The sequence below is a fragment of the Lactuca saligna genome, chromosome 5, assembly GCF_052625555.1.
Source record: "Lactuca saligna cultivar CGN05327 chromosome 5, ASM5262555v1, whole genome shotgun sequence".
Taxonomy (NCBI): domain Eukaryota; kingdom Viridiplantae; phylum Streptophyta; class Magnoliopsida; order Asterales; family Asteraceae; genus Lactuca; species Lactuca saligna.
Window position 1 is genome coordinate 203785249 of NC_136421.1, and position 21524 is coordinate 203806772.

The 21524-nt window shown below is 34.8% G+C and overlaps 1 protein-coding gene across 1 annotated transcript; it reads right to left on the reverse strand.

Annotated features, from left to right (window-relative positions):
- Positions 1 to 372: 372 nt before the first annotated feature.
- LOC144998583 (DUF538 family protein (Protein of unknown function, DUF538)) lies at positions 373 to 1506 on the reverse strand. Its single transcript, XM_078958327.1, has 2 exons — positions 882 to 1506; positions 373 to 604 (listed from the first exon to the last, which is right to left on the reverse strand). Exon 1 carries the CDS (start codon positions 1377 to 1379, stop codon positions 885 to 887), a length of 495 nt encoding a protein of 164 aa, XP_078814453.1. The 5' UTR covers positions 1380 to 1506; the 3' UTR covers positions 373 to 604; positions 882 to 884.
- Between the last annotated feature and the right edge of the window lie 20018 nt (positions 1507 to 21524).

Consider the following 21524-nt stretch of genomic DNA (forward strand, 5'->3'; position numbering starts at 1 on the left):
ATTACATATTTGTTTTACTATATTAAATCAATGTTCTACATATCATTTTATATTTTTCAACTAGTTTTTACTTATTATAACTTTTTATCAACCAACAATTATCTGCTAGTCTGCAAATGGTTTCTTAAAAAAACTTGGACCAAAACTGGTTTTTTTATTTTTCTTTTTTTTTAAAACCAAACCACACTGTACTTCAGAAAATCTACCCTTGTAGAAAATAATATCTAATTATAGCACTCAAAATTCATTGCTACACTTTGATAGATTTTTCAAAGTAAAATGTTTTGATATAAAAAAAAAGTAAGGATCCTATAATAAACAAATCAATGAAAATACATTGTTACTTTTCACAATTACCCTAGACAACGCATATAATAGTAGAACATCTTTAATACTAAACAAATTAAGAACAAGGTTTATGGATTTAGGTACATTTCTATCTTTACAGCAGAACAACATAACATCAAAGACATAGATATTGTTTGTAACCTTAATTTTTCAGAATAAATAACTGCTGATAACTCCTTCATACTTCCTCTTGCATAATAAGAGAAAATTCTTCATACAATAAATTAATCCAACAATGCAGCAGTTATCAGAATGCCTGCAATGAAATCAAAGACTTAAATTTTTTGGTTTACAAGCATAGCATATGAACATAATCGTCTTTAAATCTTTCTTTTCAGGAAAATAAATTCATCACTGTTGACCTACAAATTCAGGAATGTTATTTGTTAATTTACTTTATTCATCATAGAAGCCCTAATCATTCACACTTCAATAGTTCAATAATTAGTTCAATAATTCATATTAAATTTGAGATCGTAAACCAGAAGCAAACAGACAATGAACAGAAAGTTTAATATAGCAATCAGATGTACCTTTCAAGAAGACGAGTGTTTTTTTCCTACGCATTGAGGAACTTCATCAAAGTTCTTGGAAGGATACTTAGCAGTCACCATCCCAACCTCAAACACCAAATCATCTCCGTTAATTTTAATTCCGGTAATTCCCCACCACTGGAAGAAAGCTTTAACCCTAATTCCATTGAGTTCCGAAATCCGGTTCTGAACTAACTTACCAGTGACTTTCTTCGAGTAGGTAGCGAGGTAGTTATCAGGTGGAAGGATGAGGCGGCAAGGGTAGCCTAGGTTGACGGAGAACTCGCCGGAAGTATGGTTCAGGTTATAGGAAAGGACATCGGTGGGGAGAAGTCCGATCGGAAAACCGTGGTGGGTAAGTACAGAGTGAGCGGTTAGTGGGGTGGATGATAGTGAAGATGAAGAATTGTCAGGGTTAGGGGTTGAAGAGGATACGGAGATGAAGAGGGTTAGATGGAACATGAAGAAGAAGAAGAAGAAGAAGAGAGATTTGGCCATGGCGATTGCGAGTTGAATCGGTGATTTGGGGAGAGAGAAACGATAACGATAAAGGTAGATATTTGGGTGTTGGGTATGATGAAATCAAAGAGATGATTTTGGTGTGACATGTGCCCCTTTGACGAAGCTTTTTGCTAAGTTATGATTATAAACCTTTTAGGCCATCTATATGAAAATCACCTCATCTTTAATTTTTTTTAAACGAAAAATAATTATATATTTTTCTCTTTTTATTGGGATTGAACCAAAATTACTTTGTTTAATTGGATTGATATATAAAATCTTTTGTAAATTTTTTAATATATTTTGACTATTCATACGGCAAAACTGTTTTCATAAGGAAAAAAAAATTGTATTCATGGAAGTATTTTTAGTGCTATGTGTCCTAAACCTTTATCGATGGACACATAGATTCGTAGTGATATTTTTATAATTTAAAAAAATAATAATAGTATTACCTTTGAAAATAATAAGGGAGAAATAGTGAGCTTAAACAGTATACTGATGGTAGAAACTTAGGCTATCCGAAGTGGATGTAAATCCACACGTTAGTTTCCTATGTGGCACACCAACTCACTGATGAACACCGCCCCGTGTATCGGTGGTTTGGGTGTGGAGTGATGTCTGGTGGATGGGAAGAGGGATGAAGACGGACCTTTTGATTGGTGCATTAATTTTTCCCTCACATCGGTCATTCTCTTTCTCTCTCTTCTTTTTCTCTCTTCACAACCAATCCACCGGTGAACACCATTTCCATAGTCTAGTGGGTTGGTTGTGGAATAGTAAAATCTACGTGTCATTCTTTTCACACACAATCCACCCGTAAGGATACCACATAGCCTTATGATCGGTAATACCGCGGTGAAACAAAAATAGTGGTGCAATATTCACCATCGATAATGTTTGCCAAATTAGCATGTCGACGATAATGTTTTTAGGACGCTCTACAACCTAATAGGAATATTTGTATATATATCGAATTGGAAAAGGGACAATCTTAAATGTGTTACTGAATGACTATCACAGAGAGTAAATTAAACGAATCATCCCATATCGTTTTGGGTAATTTACGCGTTTGGTCAATAACTTATTTTTTTTACCTGGAAGGTCTTTGTTTTTGTTACGCTTTTGGTCATCGTTTTACCTAAAAAGACTATTATTTAAATAGAGAAAAATGGTGGGTTAGGTATGATAAGGTGAGATGATGGGGTTTTGGGTGTTTTTATTTAAATAAATTAAAAATCAATGATAAAATAGTCTTGTTAAATAAGACAGGGACCAAGCGTTTTAAAAAAAAATAAACAATAAGAACCTTCCGAGTTAAAAAAAATAAATTAAAAAACCAAACGTGCAAATTATCCCAAACCATAAGGACCATTCATGTAATTTACTCTATCACCAATTACACTATTTGAAAATATATATTTTATAAAATAGAAAGAGAAAATATATATTTTTTCCTAAAAATATGCACAAACTTAATAAGTTAACAATCACTTTTACAGGTTGTTACATGGATCTATTTATGAAATCGGTTAAGCCAAAGGGTATTGAGTGGAAAAAAGGTCGTGGGAAGGGGAACCGTGGCTGGAACCACAACTACGGTTTGGATGTTGCGGTTTCGGAGTGAAGGGAGGCTACCCTGCTTCGTCTCTATTCATTTGATTGGCCATTTTTTTCTCTTTCTTATTCTAATGATAACTAGATATGTATTTCATACTCCGCATGGGCCGTGTGCGTCTGATTTGAGTGTTGTTTTTGTTAAAAGATGCATGTGGGATAAAAATTTTGATTGGAAAGACAAAAAGTATCAAAATGACTAAAGAATATGAACAAAATTGACAAAAAGCTTGAATATATAAAGGAAGGATAATTTTTACCAAATCCTTAGCAAAATTAAAATGGGATACAATTGAACATGTATATATAAAGGAATGATCATTTTTATCAAATTCTTAGCAAAGTTGTAGGAGAATTTTAATATATATATATATATATATATATATATATATATATATATATATATATATATATATATATATATATATATATATATATATATATATATATAATTGATTTTATTTTAGTTCTCATTTTTAACGACTACAGACATTAAATTTTCAATAATAATAATAATAATAATAATAATAATAATTCATTTATCACCCTATAAATATCAAACCAACCTAACTTAATTTTCACACTTATTTCTACACATTCTTTCGATAAACTAACTAAAACACTATCATCTTCATCATCCGATTTGACGGTTCATGAAAAGACATTATTTTTTTTTCAAATTCGGATAATACGTAATTTTTAAAGAAAAACTACAAAAATGGTCCTTGTAGTAGGTATTTTTTTTTTCTTCAGATTTTGGTCCAAATGTTATTTGTTTAGATTGGTAGTCATTTTGAGCTACTTTGTTTGTCGTTTTGGTCTATCGGAAAATTAAAAAGACTAAAATACCCTTGATGTATTTATTTTTCATTTTCTTTTATTTTTTAAAATTTAATATTTTTCTATTTATTTTAATAATTTGAAAATAAGAAAGGATCTCTCTCTCTCTCTCAATATATATATATATATATATATATATATATATATATATATATATATATATATATATATATATATATATATATATATATATATATATATATATATATATATATATATGAACGTTCAATAGAGAAAATCTCTTATTGCGAGAACATTTGAGAACAAAAATTGACCACACAGTTTTTTTAAATTAAAAACATCATATAATATTAATATAAACCAAGAAATAAGTAAAAAAAAAGATAAAAAAAAACTCACTAACAAACACCACTAACACCCAAACAATATCATCCACCACCACCACCCGTCACCGCCACCCACCTCCACCACCCGTCATCACCACCCCACCCACCACCCGACATCATCACCATCATCTGCTATCGCCAACCACGACCATCCACCACCACCAACCTCACCCGCCACCATCACTATCCACCTCCACTGCCTATCACTATGACCACCATTACCACCACCCGCCACCATTACCCCACCCACCACCCACCATCATCATCACCACCCACTACAACCACCACCCGCCCATCACTACTACCTAGCCACTATCCACCATTATGACCACCACTCACCACTACCACCAACCACGACGCACCACCCACCTCCACCACCCATCACTGCCACCTAACATTATGACCACCACTCGTCATTACCACCAACCACTACCCATCATCACCACCCGCCTCCACCACCACCCATCACCACCGACCACCACCACCTATCACTACCTATCACCACCACCCACCACCACCACCACCCATCACCACCACCACCTCCACCGCCCCTATCACCACCGACCACTACCACCTATCAGTAGCACCCGCCACAATCACCTCCACCGACCAAAACCACCGACCACCACCCACCTTTATCACTCATCACAACCACCCGCCACCACCACCCCACCCATCACCCACCAAAACCACCATACACCATCACCACTATCACCACCAACCACTACCCACCCACCACCACCAACTATCACCTTCATCGATATCCATCACCCATCACCACCACTCATCACCGTCATCTGCCACCCATTATAATCACCACCCCACATGTCACCATCACCACCCTTCCCCACCACTACCACCAAACATCACTACACACCACCATCACCCATCACCACTACCCGTAATTATGTATATATAATCACATGTGATTATTTGTATTTAATCACATATGAATTATATGGACAATATTATTTTTTGTCCATATAAATCATGTGATTAGATACATATAATCAAATGTGATTAGATATATTTAATCAAATGTGATTAGATATATTTAATCACATATGTCATTGTTGCATTCTCGATTTAATATTATTTTTTTGTCAACTTTAATCATATGCGATTAGATACATATAATCACATGTGATTATATGTATCCAATCACATATGATTTATATGAACAATATTCATTTTTGAGTTTTTGTTTCAATAATTTTTCTCATATATTTAATCACATGTGATTATAAGCATTTAATCACATATGATTAATGCAGACATAAATTTGTTTTAATATGCGGACAATATTTATTTTCCCGGTTTTGATTTAATAATTGGTTAAATGTATTTAATCACATACTATTAAAGTGGACAAAGAACAATTATCGAATTGAAAATGCGAAAAAGAAACTTGTCCTTATAAATCACATGTGATTAGATAAATATAATCAAATCACATGTGATTAAATAATGAGAACAATTATTGAATCGAGAAAACGAAAATGAATACATTCCTCATAAATCATATCTGATTAAATACTGTAACATCCCAAAAATCATGACCAAAAATTTTGTTTTTAATTGTATTTCTTATCAAACTGTTTACCGAAAAACATCATCGACGTCATATCAATTCATAAACTCATAAATCAAAAGTCATAAAAACATGTCATGGAATAATAATATAACAAAGTACAATCCCCAGGACATCATAATTCAGAAATCATGTGTGCGATGCGCTGCTACCGTGCTGGCTCCTTCCCCTTCGACGAAGAGGTACCTGAAAAAAAAACTGAAACTGCAAGCACGAAGCCTAGTGAGTTCCCCCATCATACCAAATACCATACATAGCTCATACTGCCAGGCATATCTGGGTGTCGGCCTTCCCTTCGGTCTATTCCAACCGGATATCTGCCTAGCATATTTGGGTGCTGGCCTCCCCTTCAGTCTATTCCAACCGGATAACTGCCTAGCATATCTGGGTGCTGGCCTCCCCTTCAGTCTATTCCAACCAGATAAACTGCCTAGCATATCTGGGTGCTCATCTCCCATTCGGTCTATTCTAATCGGATATCAGGGACTATTTCACCCCTACCACTACCACATAGAATCATAGTATACAAGCACATAGAACATAACAGATAGTGACATACCATATAATTATCACACAGACAATCATCTAACTACAAGCTCTTACTAGTGGGCCGGTATTGTGGCCTTAGACCCACTTCTACTGGAAGGTAACTTACCTTAGTGTCGTGAAGTACCTGAACTGTCCTTGCTGCCGGGATCAACTCCTCTCAAATCCTACACATAATCATCTTTCTTAGTTTCCATTTCATGGTCAACTTAGGTCAAAGTCAAAGTCAACCTTCGACCAACTCGCTGAGTTGGTCCACCAACTCGCTGAGTTGGTCCACCAACTCGTCGAGTTCCATGATATAGAGTCGCGACCCTTTGCAAGTGACTCGGCGAGTTCATCCTTTGACTTGTCGAGCCCATCTTCATGCTAGTTGGGACATTTAATCCTTGACTCGTCGAGTTCCTCATGAACTCATCGAGTTCATCTTCATGCAAGGTGATGTTCTTAGTGCCGGACTCGCCGAGTTCTTCCTTGACTCGCCGAGTCCATCTTCATATTCTTGGGACATACCCTTGAACTCGCCGAGTTAGTTCATACACTCGCCGAATCCCATGATTCCCAGGTCCTTACTGAGCCCAACCGACTGGGTGTTCTTCTAACTTAACACATGGTTCATTATCAAAAGGGATTTGGTGGGAAATACGTCTTGATTTGCTGAGTCCCTCTATGTCCAAAACTATACAATAGATTTCCGTTGGTCTTAATGCATCCAAAACATATATTTGACATCCTAGGGTCCATAATCCACGTAAAGTCCCAAATTTGACGTGCATGCATATGGTATTTGGCCCACATGGCCTTAAAATGGAGTCTACAAGATGCATGTGGTGCTTATGGCAATAAAGTTGGCACCTTTATGCCATAAGAACCCTCAATGGTTCCAGAATTGAAGTCATACCCTCTTAGAACCACACAATCTTGAATGTGGCTCTATAAAAGTTTAGAGAATGAAGAAATGAACCCTAACTAAAGATCTAAGAGATAAATGGTCAAGGTTGAATCTTTTTACCTCCATTGAGATGGAAATGGGACACAACCTCTAGATCTACTAGCTTCCACTTGAATGCCCAAGCTCATTCTTCCTTTTCAAGCTTCACAACCACCACAAACACACAAAAATGGCTCAAGAACACTCAAACAAGGTTAGGGTTTCGATTTAGAGCTTTTTGGATACAAGGAGGCGATGAGGGAGGCCATGATTGGAGAGTTAAGGTGTTTAAATAAGGTGCAAACCCTTAAATTAGGGTTTCACCCTGACAAGCCTACTCGTCGAGTCAGGGCATCCGACTCGTCGAGTAGGTTCTTCTTCCCGCGTCTTATTTTAACCTCTACTCGACGAGTTGGGGCCTCCAACTCGCCGAGTCCCAGAATAATTGTGCAAAAATGTATATTTAAATTACGTACCAAGAACCGGGAACTACAGATACATATGATCACATGTGATTATATGTATTTAATCACATATGATTTATATGGACAACATTTATTTTCGCATTTTCAACTTAATAGTTGGTTTCATGTATTTAATCACATGTGGTTATATGTATTTAAACACATATGATTTATGCAGAAAAGATCTGTTTTCGCATTCTTGACTAAATAGTTGTCCTTGTGTATATAATCACATGTGATTAAATGTATCCAATCATATATGATTTATATCGATAAAATTCATTTTCTAGTTTTCGATTCAATAATTTTTCTCATGTGTTTAATCACATGTGGTTATATGTATCTAATCACATACCATTTATATGGATAAAAACAAATCGATCTTTTCTACATAAATCATATGTGATTAGATACATATGTAAACATATGATTAAATATATGAGAACAACTATTGAATCAAGATCACAAAAATGAATATTGTCCACATAAATTATATATGATTAGACCGGTTGTGGAATAGTTATGGGGACAATCATGCTACACAAAAAACATGAAAAAAACAAGCACAAGCATACAAAAAAGTAACTGCTATTTGCCAACCATTGAAATTCACAAACTTGCATTCATTATTATCCCTTAAACAATCAAGGTCATGATATTAGGGGTGTTTATTGGGTATTACTTTTGGGTTTCAGGTAGTTAGAGTTTTTTCAAATAAAAAAGATAACCAACAACTAAGCTGTATTAAATTCAGGTATGGGTAATTCTGATATTAAGTCGGATATGGATATATCGGGTAATACTTGAAAATATAAAAGAATAAAATATTAGGAAAAAACATTCGGCATGTTATCTAATGTATAAGGACAAATTGTATAACTATATTTTAATTAACAAAAAAAAAACAATAAGAATGATGTATTCACCAATTTGAAAACATGTAGTGTAGTAGGATAACCGTTTATATACATGATGTAGGGCTACTTTTTTATTGCAAAAAAGTAGCATATAATGGTGAGAATTGAGAAAGAATCAAACTGTCACATATAATCATATATAATATTTATATATATATTCAAATTAACTAAAATCAATCTCCTCATTAACGAAAGAGAATAGTAAATTGATTAAATCATATGAAGAAAGTCGGTAAGAGTAAGAGATGCATGCTCTTGTGCACATATTAAACAAATGAGCGTTTTTTTTTGAAAAACTTCGGTATTCGGGAAATACTCGAAACCCAATATACATACTTTATACCTAAACTTATATAAAATTAGGATAACCTAATACCCAAAACAAGAATAGCCCGGCCTAATCTACCCGAATTTAGAACGGTTCGGTCCATTATTTTGGGTATCGGTTATTTCGACCAGCATATATAATATGAATCAAAACATTATAGTTACCTTCTTGTATGCCAACTTCTTAACACAAAGGAACCATACCCGATACAAGAAATTTGGCCAACCTGTTAGGTCATAATTTGTGGTTTGTACATTGCTTTTCTCAAGCGGTTAGAGTTCTTGGTGTAGGACCGAAAACACCATGTTTTGGTGTTGATTAGAACGATACAATTAAATTTCTTCGTGATCAAATTGAAATATTACGTAGAGACAATGAGGACCTTAAATATGAAGGCTATACTCTCAGAAAGGCCCAAAAACCCTTAAAAAATCAACTAGAGGCCAAAACCAAGGACTTTAGAAAACTTCAAGCATAATATAGCGATAAATGTAAACATTATCATTATGCTAAAGTAAAAATTGTTGAATTAACTGCCAAACTTGATGCATTAAAAGCTAAATATAAAGATGTTGAATTTAACTTTAACAAGTGTGACGTGTCAAGTGAGGTATTTATGTCCATGATAGAAATAAAATTTAAAGATAATAAAAACAAGGGTCTAGGGTGTCACATTGTTCCACCTCCCTTCAGTGACAACTATACCCCACCCCTTGAAATCAATGAGGAAGAGACACCTGATCAGTTTGGTCCTCCCCTTACACCAGCTTTATTCGAGAATGAACAATTAGGCCAAACTGAGAGTGTGAAGGTGAAGGATACAAATGATTCTACTTCATGTGGAGGTAAAGTAGTGGAAGTTGAGAACAAGGAGAATGGAAAAAATTCTGTTGATTGTCAAACAAATGTCTCATTGAACTCTAAATCTGTTGCTTCTAATTCAGTTACTTCTAATAAACATGTTGTTAGTAAATACAGGTCACAAAAACAAGTGAAACAGACTGCTTGCTGTAAGTGTGCTTGTAGGAACAATCAGAAACAAGACATGGCGACGCCACCAGAGGCAAGTAGAACCAACTCCTACGTGAAGAAACATACATGTTTTCACTCTGGAACACCTGGACACATTGCCAGAAATTGTCCGAATCGTGCGTATGTTCCCTACTATGCACAAGGTTTCTAGAATGCCCCATGAGGGAGATCTTTCAAAAGAAACCCTTCGAGGTCACAATTGCGAAATGGTGACTGGAATGCCAAAAAGGGCAAGAATCAAACTCCTAAGGACAAGAAGGGAATGTCGGATAAGAAGCCATATTCAAGAGATGGTTCAGTTAAATGAAGATCAGTTAGTTAGAAGTCATTTCGATGATCGGTTTCTAGTTCTGAAGTAAGTGATAACACATCCATCCGATCAAACAAGAAATGGGTTAAACTCGACTACAAATGGATACTAAAGGTTTGCACTCCCAAATCATCTAATGATTCTAACTTTTCTTCATCTTCTGTGTGTCACAAAAGGATATGTCATGGGAGACAGTAACTTGTGTAGATGATAAAGGTCGACCTAGTTTCAAAATGGACTGGGTCCCAAAGACCAACTAATCCCGCACTCTGTGGCGGAGTAGTTATGGAGGAATATCATCAGACTTCGATTTGTTGATAGTGGTGTTCCTGGAAAATGACAGGAGCATCCCTCATCTGTACGACATTCAGAATCTTCTTTTGAGGGTATGTGTCCTTTGCGGGTAAGGAAGAAAGAAGAGGATCACAAATGGGGATCGTGCTTAACGATGTAAAGAATTTTCTGATATGTTCCAAGATTCAATGTGTGCATATGTATACTGTTGGTGAAATACGGTTTAAGTTTTCTTCTCGATAATCCTGAGTTTCTCTTAAAATGATTCGTTTCAAAGACAAATTTTACTTTTAATTTTGAATTTTTATTTTCTTTCTTCCCCATTCACAAATTAAGGGGGAGAAATCAAAATACAAAAAATTATTATAAAATAAAAAAATACAAAAAACATGTTTCCTTCGTAAGTATTTTTGGGAAGTGATATGGAGTTTAGTGTTAAAGGGAAATATGAAATACGTGTAATGCACTGAAAGTAAATTGGTTAGACTCTATGTTCAATGTGCTGGTAGGCATAAAGGATTCAAATTATAGGACTAGACACAACTAACAATGAAAGGACTAGACAATGTTAACTCATCTGGACTTTGATAGTTTCATTTGGACTGACCATACGGTGCTTGGATAGATTGAGCATTGAGATAAACAAGGGAGCCTGCAAGATACATTAAAGTTAATTATCTAGAATTATGGCTCAACACTTCTTCGACGTATGAAATTATGTCCTTAATTCTGGTGCTAATATGGTGACTGGGGGGTTCTGACAAAGTAGGTCGGCGTGAAATTGTTTTTCTTTCTTATCCTCTCTGTCAGTCATATGTTGGCCCCTTTGCGTGATCGGAAAATCCGACCTGGGATGCAACATATGTACCTCTATTTCTATACATATCTATCTATGCTTTTTTCTATCTATCTATGTCAGTCATATGTTGTCCCCTCTGCGTGATCGAAAGATCTGACTTGGAACAAAGAATATGCACCCTTATATCTCTCTAATCCTCTATCTACATTAGTTATATGTTGTTCCCTTTGCATGATTGGAATGTATCCGATCTGGGATACAACATATGCATCTCTATATCCATCTTCTCTCTCAAATAATTGATCACTCACCTAAAGTAGAAAGGTCTTTGGAATTCCTTGATTGTTGGGGTAATCGTGAACTGGGGAACACGTTCTATTGCACTTAAAATTGAATTAACTAAAGGCTGTCTGTAGATCTTGTTGCTGAATTTAAGTGAACAAAAATATCCTTGGTCATTGTCAGCTAAATGCTCCATTTAGGAATATAGTTGCAATGTCTTGTCCCTTATAATCTGTCCAACTTGCAAATATCCTTTGTGTTTAAGTGGACCACAATATTGGTGATTGACCAGAGCTAATCATGCATGTGTGTGCTGATAAACATTATTGAATTGGTTGACAACTTTGATCCCAAAACTTTATGTTTTGTACATTTTGTATCTTATTTTTGTTTATGTTAAATTTGATCATATTTTTCCTCTATGCACAAATTTAGGGGGTGAATTAAAAAATTCAAAAAAAAATAGAAAATTCATAAAATCCAAAAATCCAAAAATCCAAAAAAAATGTTTATTTATGTTTTATTTCTTTTTTAGAAAAATAAAAAAAAATCCAAAAATATATTATTTTTAGTGTAATTTTAATTTTAATTTTATTTCTTAGTTATCTTTAATGTGTGCTAAGTTTATTTTTACTTTTATTTTGTATCTTAAACTTTTGTTTGTCTTAAAAAGCGAATTCAAAAGAAGAAGAGACTCAAGGAGACTGTGTCGAAGTATTATGAGCAACGAGAATATACGTGGAAAGGAATTGATGGTCATTACACTTCACACTACTTCCACAAGAAATTGAAGATGTCATGGCTCCAGGATCACACAGATACTACAATTAGTCTCATTCTGAGACAAGGCTAGGTCCTTGAACAACTGAGAAACAAGAAGTGAAGATTATTTTTCAACATTAAAATTTTTAACCCCAAAAGCAAGGTGAATCTGTAATTGAAGTTATGTGGCAAGTTGCAGTGAAGCCCCCTCAATCAATTTTCTACTATCTATGAACTTGCTGAAATGATCCAAAAGAATCAGACTCTTTGTTATTTTCTCTGAATATTCTCAAAGCTACAAGTGTTGATTTTCAAGAATCCTCACAAGAAGCCTCTACACCCAATGTGTGTTCAAAGTAAAATTTTGAAGAATAGCCCAACTACTAAAGATGAAGTTATTCATGAAGATTCATATGTTTATCTTGAAGTTGTGAAGAAATCGAAGACAAAAGCTAAAGCCAGGAACAAAGCAAAGATTTATAAGAATAGAAAGCTATAATCAAAGGAGGAGAGTGTTAGATCATAAGAAAAGAAAGCTATAAACCAAGTGGGAGATTCTTAGGTCATAATTTGTGGTTTGTGCTTTGCTTTTCTCAAGCTATTAGAGTTCTCGGTCTACGACCGAAAACACCATGTTTTGGTGTTGATTGGACTGAAATCGCATGTGATTTTAGTTAGGCTTAATATTATATTGTTTGGGTTGTGGGCTGGGCTTTAGTTATTAGGTATAGGTATAAATAGTGTTATTTAGGCCTAAAATAGAGAGGGGGCGTTCTTGGGGGCTGCCATATGCATAGGACATCAGAGAAAACAGTGTGTAATCGAAATCGTGTGTACCGAATGATTAATCAATATATCGTGTGCATTAAAGATTAATTATCTTGTTCTTATTCATCTTATATCTTGCATTATTCACTTGATTGGGATTATGCACCATCAAGTGAATCTGATTGATACATCATAGCATTTTTGGAACTTACACAACCCAATGGAACCAGTAGGAGTAGGAAAACAGTTGGCCAAGCATACTGATAAGTGATGATGATAATACTAATTATTGTTATATACATAGCAAGAGTTAGAATCATCATAAAAAGGAAGGAACACATGGATGTTTGTTTGATCGCTTGATGCCTGAAAGAATTTAACAAACAAGCATAAGAATAGTTTGTGTACATGTTAACAGTTAGTCCAACAAAAAGTTACCCACAATATAATGTAATTAAGAAACTTTACGCTACTAAGAATCATTCCCAAAGGCATGGTGTCCAAAAAATGACATTGGATCATGAAGGAAGAAACTACAGGAGGTTTTTAGCCTGAGGATTGTTGATGTATATGGGTGGCATCAATGATGTGGGTCTAATGTTACTTAGTTAGTGAAGAATGCAAGTTTCTTTGGTATGCTGATGACAACAAAATTAGATAAGGATCAATATCAGAAGATCCATGAGTAGATATGTCTTCAAAATCAATGGATATATAGTAAGCTAGAAAGCGTCATTATAGTTTGTGGTATGACACTATCAATTACTGAAGCTGTGAAAGCTAAGTTTCTCAAAGACTTGGTTGTCACACCCCGAAAACCAAGGCAGAAACATTTCCGGGGTGGACTCCACGTTGAGTATCAAATCCAATGCACATAGTAAGCAAAGTAAACAACCATTATATTACATATGAAAATTTACATTTGTTCAAAGGTAAGGTTGTACAAGTGTGATACATATGCATATATATAAACAAAAGCAAGACGTGTCTTCTACGTACTCCGTCTTCACCAAAAAGATCATCGGGTACCTGTCTAATACGAACCTGAGAATACAAGCATTTTTAAAAATCAGCATAAAGCTGGTGAGTTCATAAGCGGTTTTCTTTTCTGAAAATGTACGAGTTTCCTTTTGGTTTCTGAAAATGTTACTACCCAAGAAAATCCCATATTTTCTTATATGTAAAGTTTAGTTATCTGTTATGTTACACGGTTCTGGTTATGTACAATTGTTATCCCAGGAAAATCCCATATTTTCCTAAAAGTTGGTTACTGATCTGATATGTAGTGTGAAAGATGTATACTGAAAAAACCTGGTAATCCTTGTGAAATGTATGTTAGTTTCCCAACCCGAGATGTAATGTAAAAGATGTACACTGAAAATGTATTAGTTTTAACACGTATATAAAACTAATAACTGCAAAGCAAACTAGTTAATGAACCCATTATTACTAAATAGTAAATCTCTGTTATCCAAATTGCGAGTTCCATAACCATACGATAGACTAATTATGGCAATAAGTAGTCCATCACCCTTTATGACTTTCGTCACCCTTGAACCTTTCGGTTCGGCTGTAGCTAGCAGCCAGGTGCGGGGTAGTCAGCCCCGTATAGATCTATACACTCAAGTCACGCTCCCTATCTAAGAGATTCTGGTTACGGGGGCAGTCCTCCACTCGCGTATCTCTGTGGAGTGTTCTCCGAGGACGTGTCTCCAATTTATAGGAATAACAAATTTACTAGTAATAATACAGAAAGATACTGTTACAAACAATGATCCTCCACTCGCGTATCTCTGTGGAGTGTTACCGAGGACAAATAGTGTACTAAGTTTCATGTTCAAAGGTCAAATGTTATGCTTTTAACTGATAAAATGTGGAAAACCATTTGTGAAAATATAGAATACAACATTTTATAATGTTTTTCACAAATAATATGATAGTGTGTTCTGCAAGTTCAAACGGTTGTTTGTTATGACTGACAATGTTAAAAGCATATGAAATATGAAACATAACATATGTGAAAAAACTTTCTTGAATACAAATATCCCTTGTACTTTGCTTGTATTCCCCCTAAAAACAATGAAAACATTGAAAATGGTTAGGGGTATGAACTCACCAGACGAGAAAATGTGTCGGTTTGGATGCTATGTGTCGGTTCGGGGCTTGATAACACGCGAGGTTCCTATGTAATATGAAATGATACACAACTCTATCTAATTAGACTTTGAACCACTAATTAGATATGAATATACACTTTGAGACATGAAAACACTTCAATTCAAGTGTTCGGAGTGACCTGGGTGACATCTATGGATGTGTAGGACCTAGATATGGAGTTTACTCTTCAAAAGTAATCTCTTTGAGGAGTTTACGGTCCATTGAACATATCCCCATGAGTTTACGGCCATAAACTCATGGGTGGTGTGTTCTTGGATGCTACAAAGTCTTACAATGCACACGGGAAAGTTCTAGGGTTGATTCCATGGCTTAGGAAGTGATCGGGACTTGAAATGGCCTTGGAAATGGACTTTACGGTCTATGAAGGTGTTCTTGGGGAGTTTACTACCTTAAACACATGAGTTTACAATCTTAAACTCATGTTTGTCCATGATTCATGGGTGTTGGTGTTTGTAGGTTAATCACATGTGATTCTAGTTCAACATACAAGCCATTCAAGGTGATAAGGGCACTTAAACACCCATTTGAAGACTTTTTGGTCTAAGGAGATGAGTTTACGGTCCAAGAATGTTCTTGGACCATAAACTCTAGTTTTTCCCATTTATGAATGTTTTGGTACATTTCTTGGAAGGGTTATAAGGTTCTATGCACTCATGGAAGTTCATTGAAAGTGTTTAGGGGCAAACTAACACCCTAAAAGGTGTTTAAGGTCTAAGAATGAGGGTTTACGGTCCAATCATGTTCTTGGACCGTAAACTCATGTTTGGTCCCTTCTTGTATGATTTGGTGCTTCAAATGATGGAATAGAAGTTCCTAGACACGTTTGAAAGCTTTTGGTGGTGTTTAAGGGCATTTTTTAACACCTTAAGAGGTGTTTATGGTTCATGCATGGGGGTTTACAGTCCAAGAATGTTCTTGGGCCATAAATTCATGTTCATACATCAAATGCCAAGATTTTGGGGTCCTAAGTACATGCATGCAAGTCTAAAGGTCTTATCTAAGCTCCAAATGAGGTTTGGAAGGGTTTTAAGGCTCAAAACCCCTTATTACATGTGTTAACGGCCTAAGGAGGTTCCAAGACCGTAAACACTTGTTTATGGTCCCATTCCTCATATAAATCCCGAATTTGAAGGCCAAAGGTGTTAAACTAGGAGCTAGGATAGTTACCTTGATGATTTGAAGCTTGTTTTGGATGATTTTGGCTATGTTTCGGATTTTAGAGAGAGAGAGAGAGTAGAGAGAGAAAGTAGAGAGAGAGTGAAAAAGCTTCAAATGAGGCTCTATCAACTTTATATATGCTGAAAGTTTGGGACACGATGGAATTCTACCCGATACCGACGTTATACGATGCTTTTGGTCGCACCCGATAAAGTTGCCGTAATTACGACTTAAATAAAACTAAATATTTTCTAAATAAAATAGAAAATATTTTAATGTTTTAAAATGTATTCCAACACTTTTAAAACATTAATAGAAGTCGCAATAATTTATTTAAAACAAAGTTAATGGAAAATTTTGGAAGTCAACAGCTTTATTAACGAAAACGGGTTACTGTGACGGAAAAATAAATTACAGGTTGTCACATTGGTGTAGAACTTGGTATGAATATTAAAAAACAATCAAGTGTGATAACCAAAAACACCAATAATGGTTATGGAAATATGTCGAACACTTGGAGTGCATAATCCATGTTGTTGATTTTTTTTAAGATGACACAGAAGATTGAAAAACCAAAATTTATCACTGAAGTCGTGATATCCTGTGATAGCTTTCAGATGTAAATACCAACATTCGTTTGTGTTTACAATGATGACAATAGGTGAAAATGTTCGAAACAGGTTATATTAGGGGAAACACACCAAATTCTTGTTGAAATATCTCATGTAACTTCTTGAAAATCGTTGTCATGAAGTTAGTTTGTAATGAAAACCACAACCAATAGTTGGATGTGATATTGTCTGGTTGTAAATGACAGTAAGATTGAGTTGCTTTTTACGATCGTGATGAAATCGAGCTATCAACTAGAGGACTGAGAAGTTGTGCTTTGGATCTAGTAATTTTTGATTTTGCCAAATTGTGGCACCACACTTAAAGCAGTATGTATACTTGTTGAGATTTGTATGTATCGTGACTGAGCTTCCCGAATCCCTAAAAACGAATTAGCTTTAAGGATGAAGTATCTTTCAACGAACGATAAGATGGAGCTTGAGTTTGATGTTTAGGGATTTAGAATTGGCAACGAGCACGTGTATGGAATCGATCATTAGGAAGAGCTGGACTCATAATCGATCCAAATAGTTGATAATTATGCTCACATAGGTCTGTCTAATTATTAGAACTTAAATGATGTGCGGGTTAAACAAATTTGTTCTCAATTTAATAAATGTTCTCATTTGAAAATATATATATATATATATGTATATATGTATGTATGCATATAAAAGGAAAAAGATAATAAAAAGACTTATTTCTAAATCCAACCTTCTTTCTTTCTTTTTTATTTGATTCAAACAATGGTTTGCTCAATCGACCTACCAAAATCTAGAGCTTCAGTTCAATCCTTTACCTCATACTGATACTACTTTTATCATTTAAAGAAGGATTTGACCTTGCTTTGTAGTCATATTTCCCTCGTTTGATTGTCTAAAGCAAAATCATCTTTTTTCTGACTTATCTCGTCTTCTACCATCAATGAAAAACAAATTCAAAAAACATTCAGTGATGCTAAGAATTCACTCATTAGTAGTCTCATTGGCTTCCAAGGACATGGCCACTTTGATTCTTCTCAAAAACTGCAAGTGACATCTTCTTCTTATTTTCTGTTAAATCACCAAATTTAAAACTTATTACCCTTCAATGGATTTCGTTCAAGCAAGTGTAGCCATCATTGGTAGCACAATATTCGATTGATAAATGCTCATCATTAAATTTTGAAACCATAAAAATACTTTAACATTACACTCATCATCCTGTTCCTTTTGATTCTAGAAACCCCTATACATTTCTAGGGTTTTTACAACCTGGTCATGTTTCTAATTAGGGTGCTCATTTAGAGGATTTGAGTTCGTTGTGTAGTAAGGATTTGAGTTTCTTGAGTTTTCTCAGACTTGCAAAATGGTTAGAAATTTCAGAAAGAACATGTCATCCCGTGATGTTGTAGTTCTTAGGCCACTTTGTGATAACTCAATTTTGCCTTCGTTTTCTATACATAACTAATATTTGATTATGATTTAATTAGCTATGTTGGGTTTCATGTTTCCAATGAGGGTGTTGGGTTCAGAGTCCAATAAGTCGGTGAAACTTCGTATTCAAAGATACAAGGGGTTTGTTGTGAAGAACAAGAAGTTGGTTTGTGGAGGTGTGGTATTATCTAGGTGTAATTATTTGGGTAGGTACTAAGTCAAGTACCCAGTTAAAAAGCTTGGATTTATCTTATCAATTCGATTTGGGAGTTCGTCATTTTTGGTTTATGAACATATTTAATGTTTTGGGGTTATAGTCAGGTTGTTTGGTTGGAGAAGATGAACCTGGGATATATATATATATATATATATATACACACACACACACACACACAAAGAGAGAGGCCCTCTCTTATTTAAATTTGAAAGAAAAATGAAAAATACATACATCTCTTACATCTTGTTTCGAAAAATTTCTTATGTTGAGATTGTGTTTAATAAATGGATCAAGTGCATACCTTGGGCTTCAAGGGTATAAGGTTTAGTCCCTGTTGGATGTTGATAATATTGATTATGAGATCTGTCACACCCCAAAACCAGGAACGGCGGAAACGTTCTGGGGCGGAGGACGTCATGTATAATATCAACAACAATGTAAAGTAGTAAACAAGCAACAACATCATCCATTGCATTAATAATATAATTATTATACAAATGTGTTCTGTCAAATTTTGATAAACACTAAAGCATAAATCAAAATGAAAGATAAGTCTTGAACAATCTCCATCTTCCTTTCTCCTTGCATCGGTACCTGTCTATGATGACCTGAGGATACAAGTAATTTTGAAAGCGAGTATCAGCTTTAAAGCTGGTGAGATCATAAGTATTTAGTGTCTTAATTTGTATGTGAGAAAATGTAAGTATATGTACTTAAAAGTATTGAAAGTGTATATGAACTGTAAGTGTTTGAAAAACCCTAGAATCCCTATGATTCCTATTAATAACAAAAGGAGTCTTCTACCAAGACCTAACTGTTCTGAATGTAGTCTTCTACCAAGACCTAACTGTTCTGAATGTGTGTGTCTCTTGTAAGAGGATGTATTTTCCAAAGTATAACTATCATTATTCAAAAATATAGTTTGTACAATAATGTTTAAGTGAGGTTATCACTAAAAATATGTAATGGAAAATCAATGTAGTACTATGGTGTAGTGTCCAACTACAACCGTACTTATTACCTTAAATCTAGGGTAATACTTCCAAGTACTGTAGTATTTAATAAAAATAACTACATCGGTACTCAACTGCCTTATTTGAGGGATAAGGTATAATGTGATGTCTAGATCCCATACTATACGCTCCCCTATCAAAGGGATTTGGGACCTACCCACGACCCTTGCATGAACGCAAGCCGTGAGCATCCACATTACCGAATGATCATGTATACTCGATATAACTATCACAATTGTGGTGTGATTCATCAGTATAGTTAGATCCTGAACTGGTTCCGTGCTATAGCACCTAATGACGTCTATTCTATGTATATGTAAGTGTGATCATGTAATTGTACTCAAGTAAGAGCGATCATGTAATAGTACAGTAGTGTACTATAATGTTCTACGTGTGCTAGCTGTAATGTGTGTTCTCTCTATCTAGCAAGTATTGTAATGTAATCGTTCTAGTATAGTTGTATATGTTCTCGTCCTAGTATAGTTGTATATGTTCTCGTCCTAGTATAGTTGTATATGTACTGTATTGAAATGTTCTAGAAAGTATTGACTCATGAATGAACTGACTCATTGTATGATATCACGTTCTAGTAATGGTTCTAGTATCTTCCTGAACTACCCATATGGTAGCTTTCTAGTAATCTAAGTGTACGTATGGACATGGATGTATACCCTTGCTACCCAAGTGCATAGGATGAACTGGAAGGACCTTTTATGACTATATATGTGTACATGATATATAACTAATATTTAAACGACCTTCGGATGAATACCCAAAATCCCACCAGACCACATCTCAAGGCGCGAAAAGGAAATAGGGTGGATAGCCTTCCTAAGTCTTTTAAACATTTCTTATATAAGTATACATATAGAGGCATGCAATTTATAATATAAAAGCATAAATAAGATTTGTAAGACATTTGAAATATAAGTATTATTTTAAGAAAAGATCGACTTGGTGTCAATCTATAAAACAATTTGAAGGCATAAGTTTAATAAAACAGTTTAAGTATAAGGAAACATTTGTTTGAAACACAGTTGTAAATAAGTTTGAAAGGAAATGTACGGAGTAAGCTGTACAGTGTAAAAAGGAGTTTAAAACATATAAAATGTTATAAAAAGTCATTTGAAGGAAACTGTTTGGTAAAACGGCTAATGAGTAGCCAAATCATTTGATTGCTGTATATTAATCACATGTGATTGATGTAATAAGTAATATAATCCTACTTGCTAATCACATGTGATTGACATAATAAGTAGCATGATTCTACTTGTATCCCCCCCCATAAAACATTTAAAAAGAGTTTAAAACATTAGTTAAGGGGTATGAACTCACCTGCGGTAAGTGACTGGAATTGAACGGACTGTTATCGTACGAAAGGATCGGACAAGTGCTTGGTGTCAAGTGGAGACTTAGACACACACAATGATCCTAATTACATATGAAAACATATGTATATAAATAATTAGTGATTATAACACTAATTATACAAGTAATAACATTTAAGCGCGAGGATAACACTTTTGGTCAAGTGCTAGGAGGCTAAAGGGTTGCAACAAAGGAGTGCAATGCCCCTAATGTGAGTTTAAGGTCAAAAGACCATATTCATTAGAGTTTACGGCCCAAGGAAGTAAGTTCCTGGCCGTAAACTCCCAACCAAGGCTTGGGATGGTACTTTCAATTACTACAACCTTAGTGGGAATTGTTTCAAGGCATATACAAGT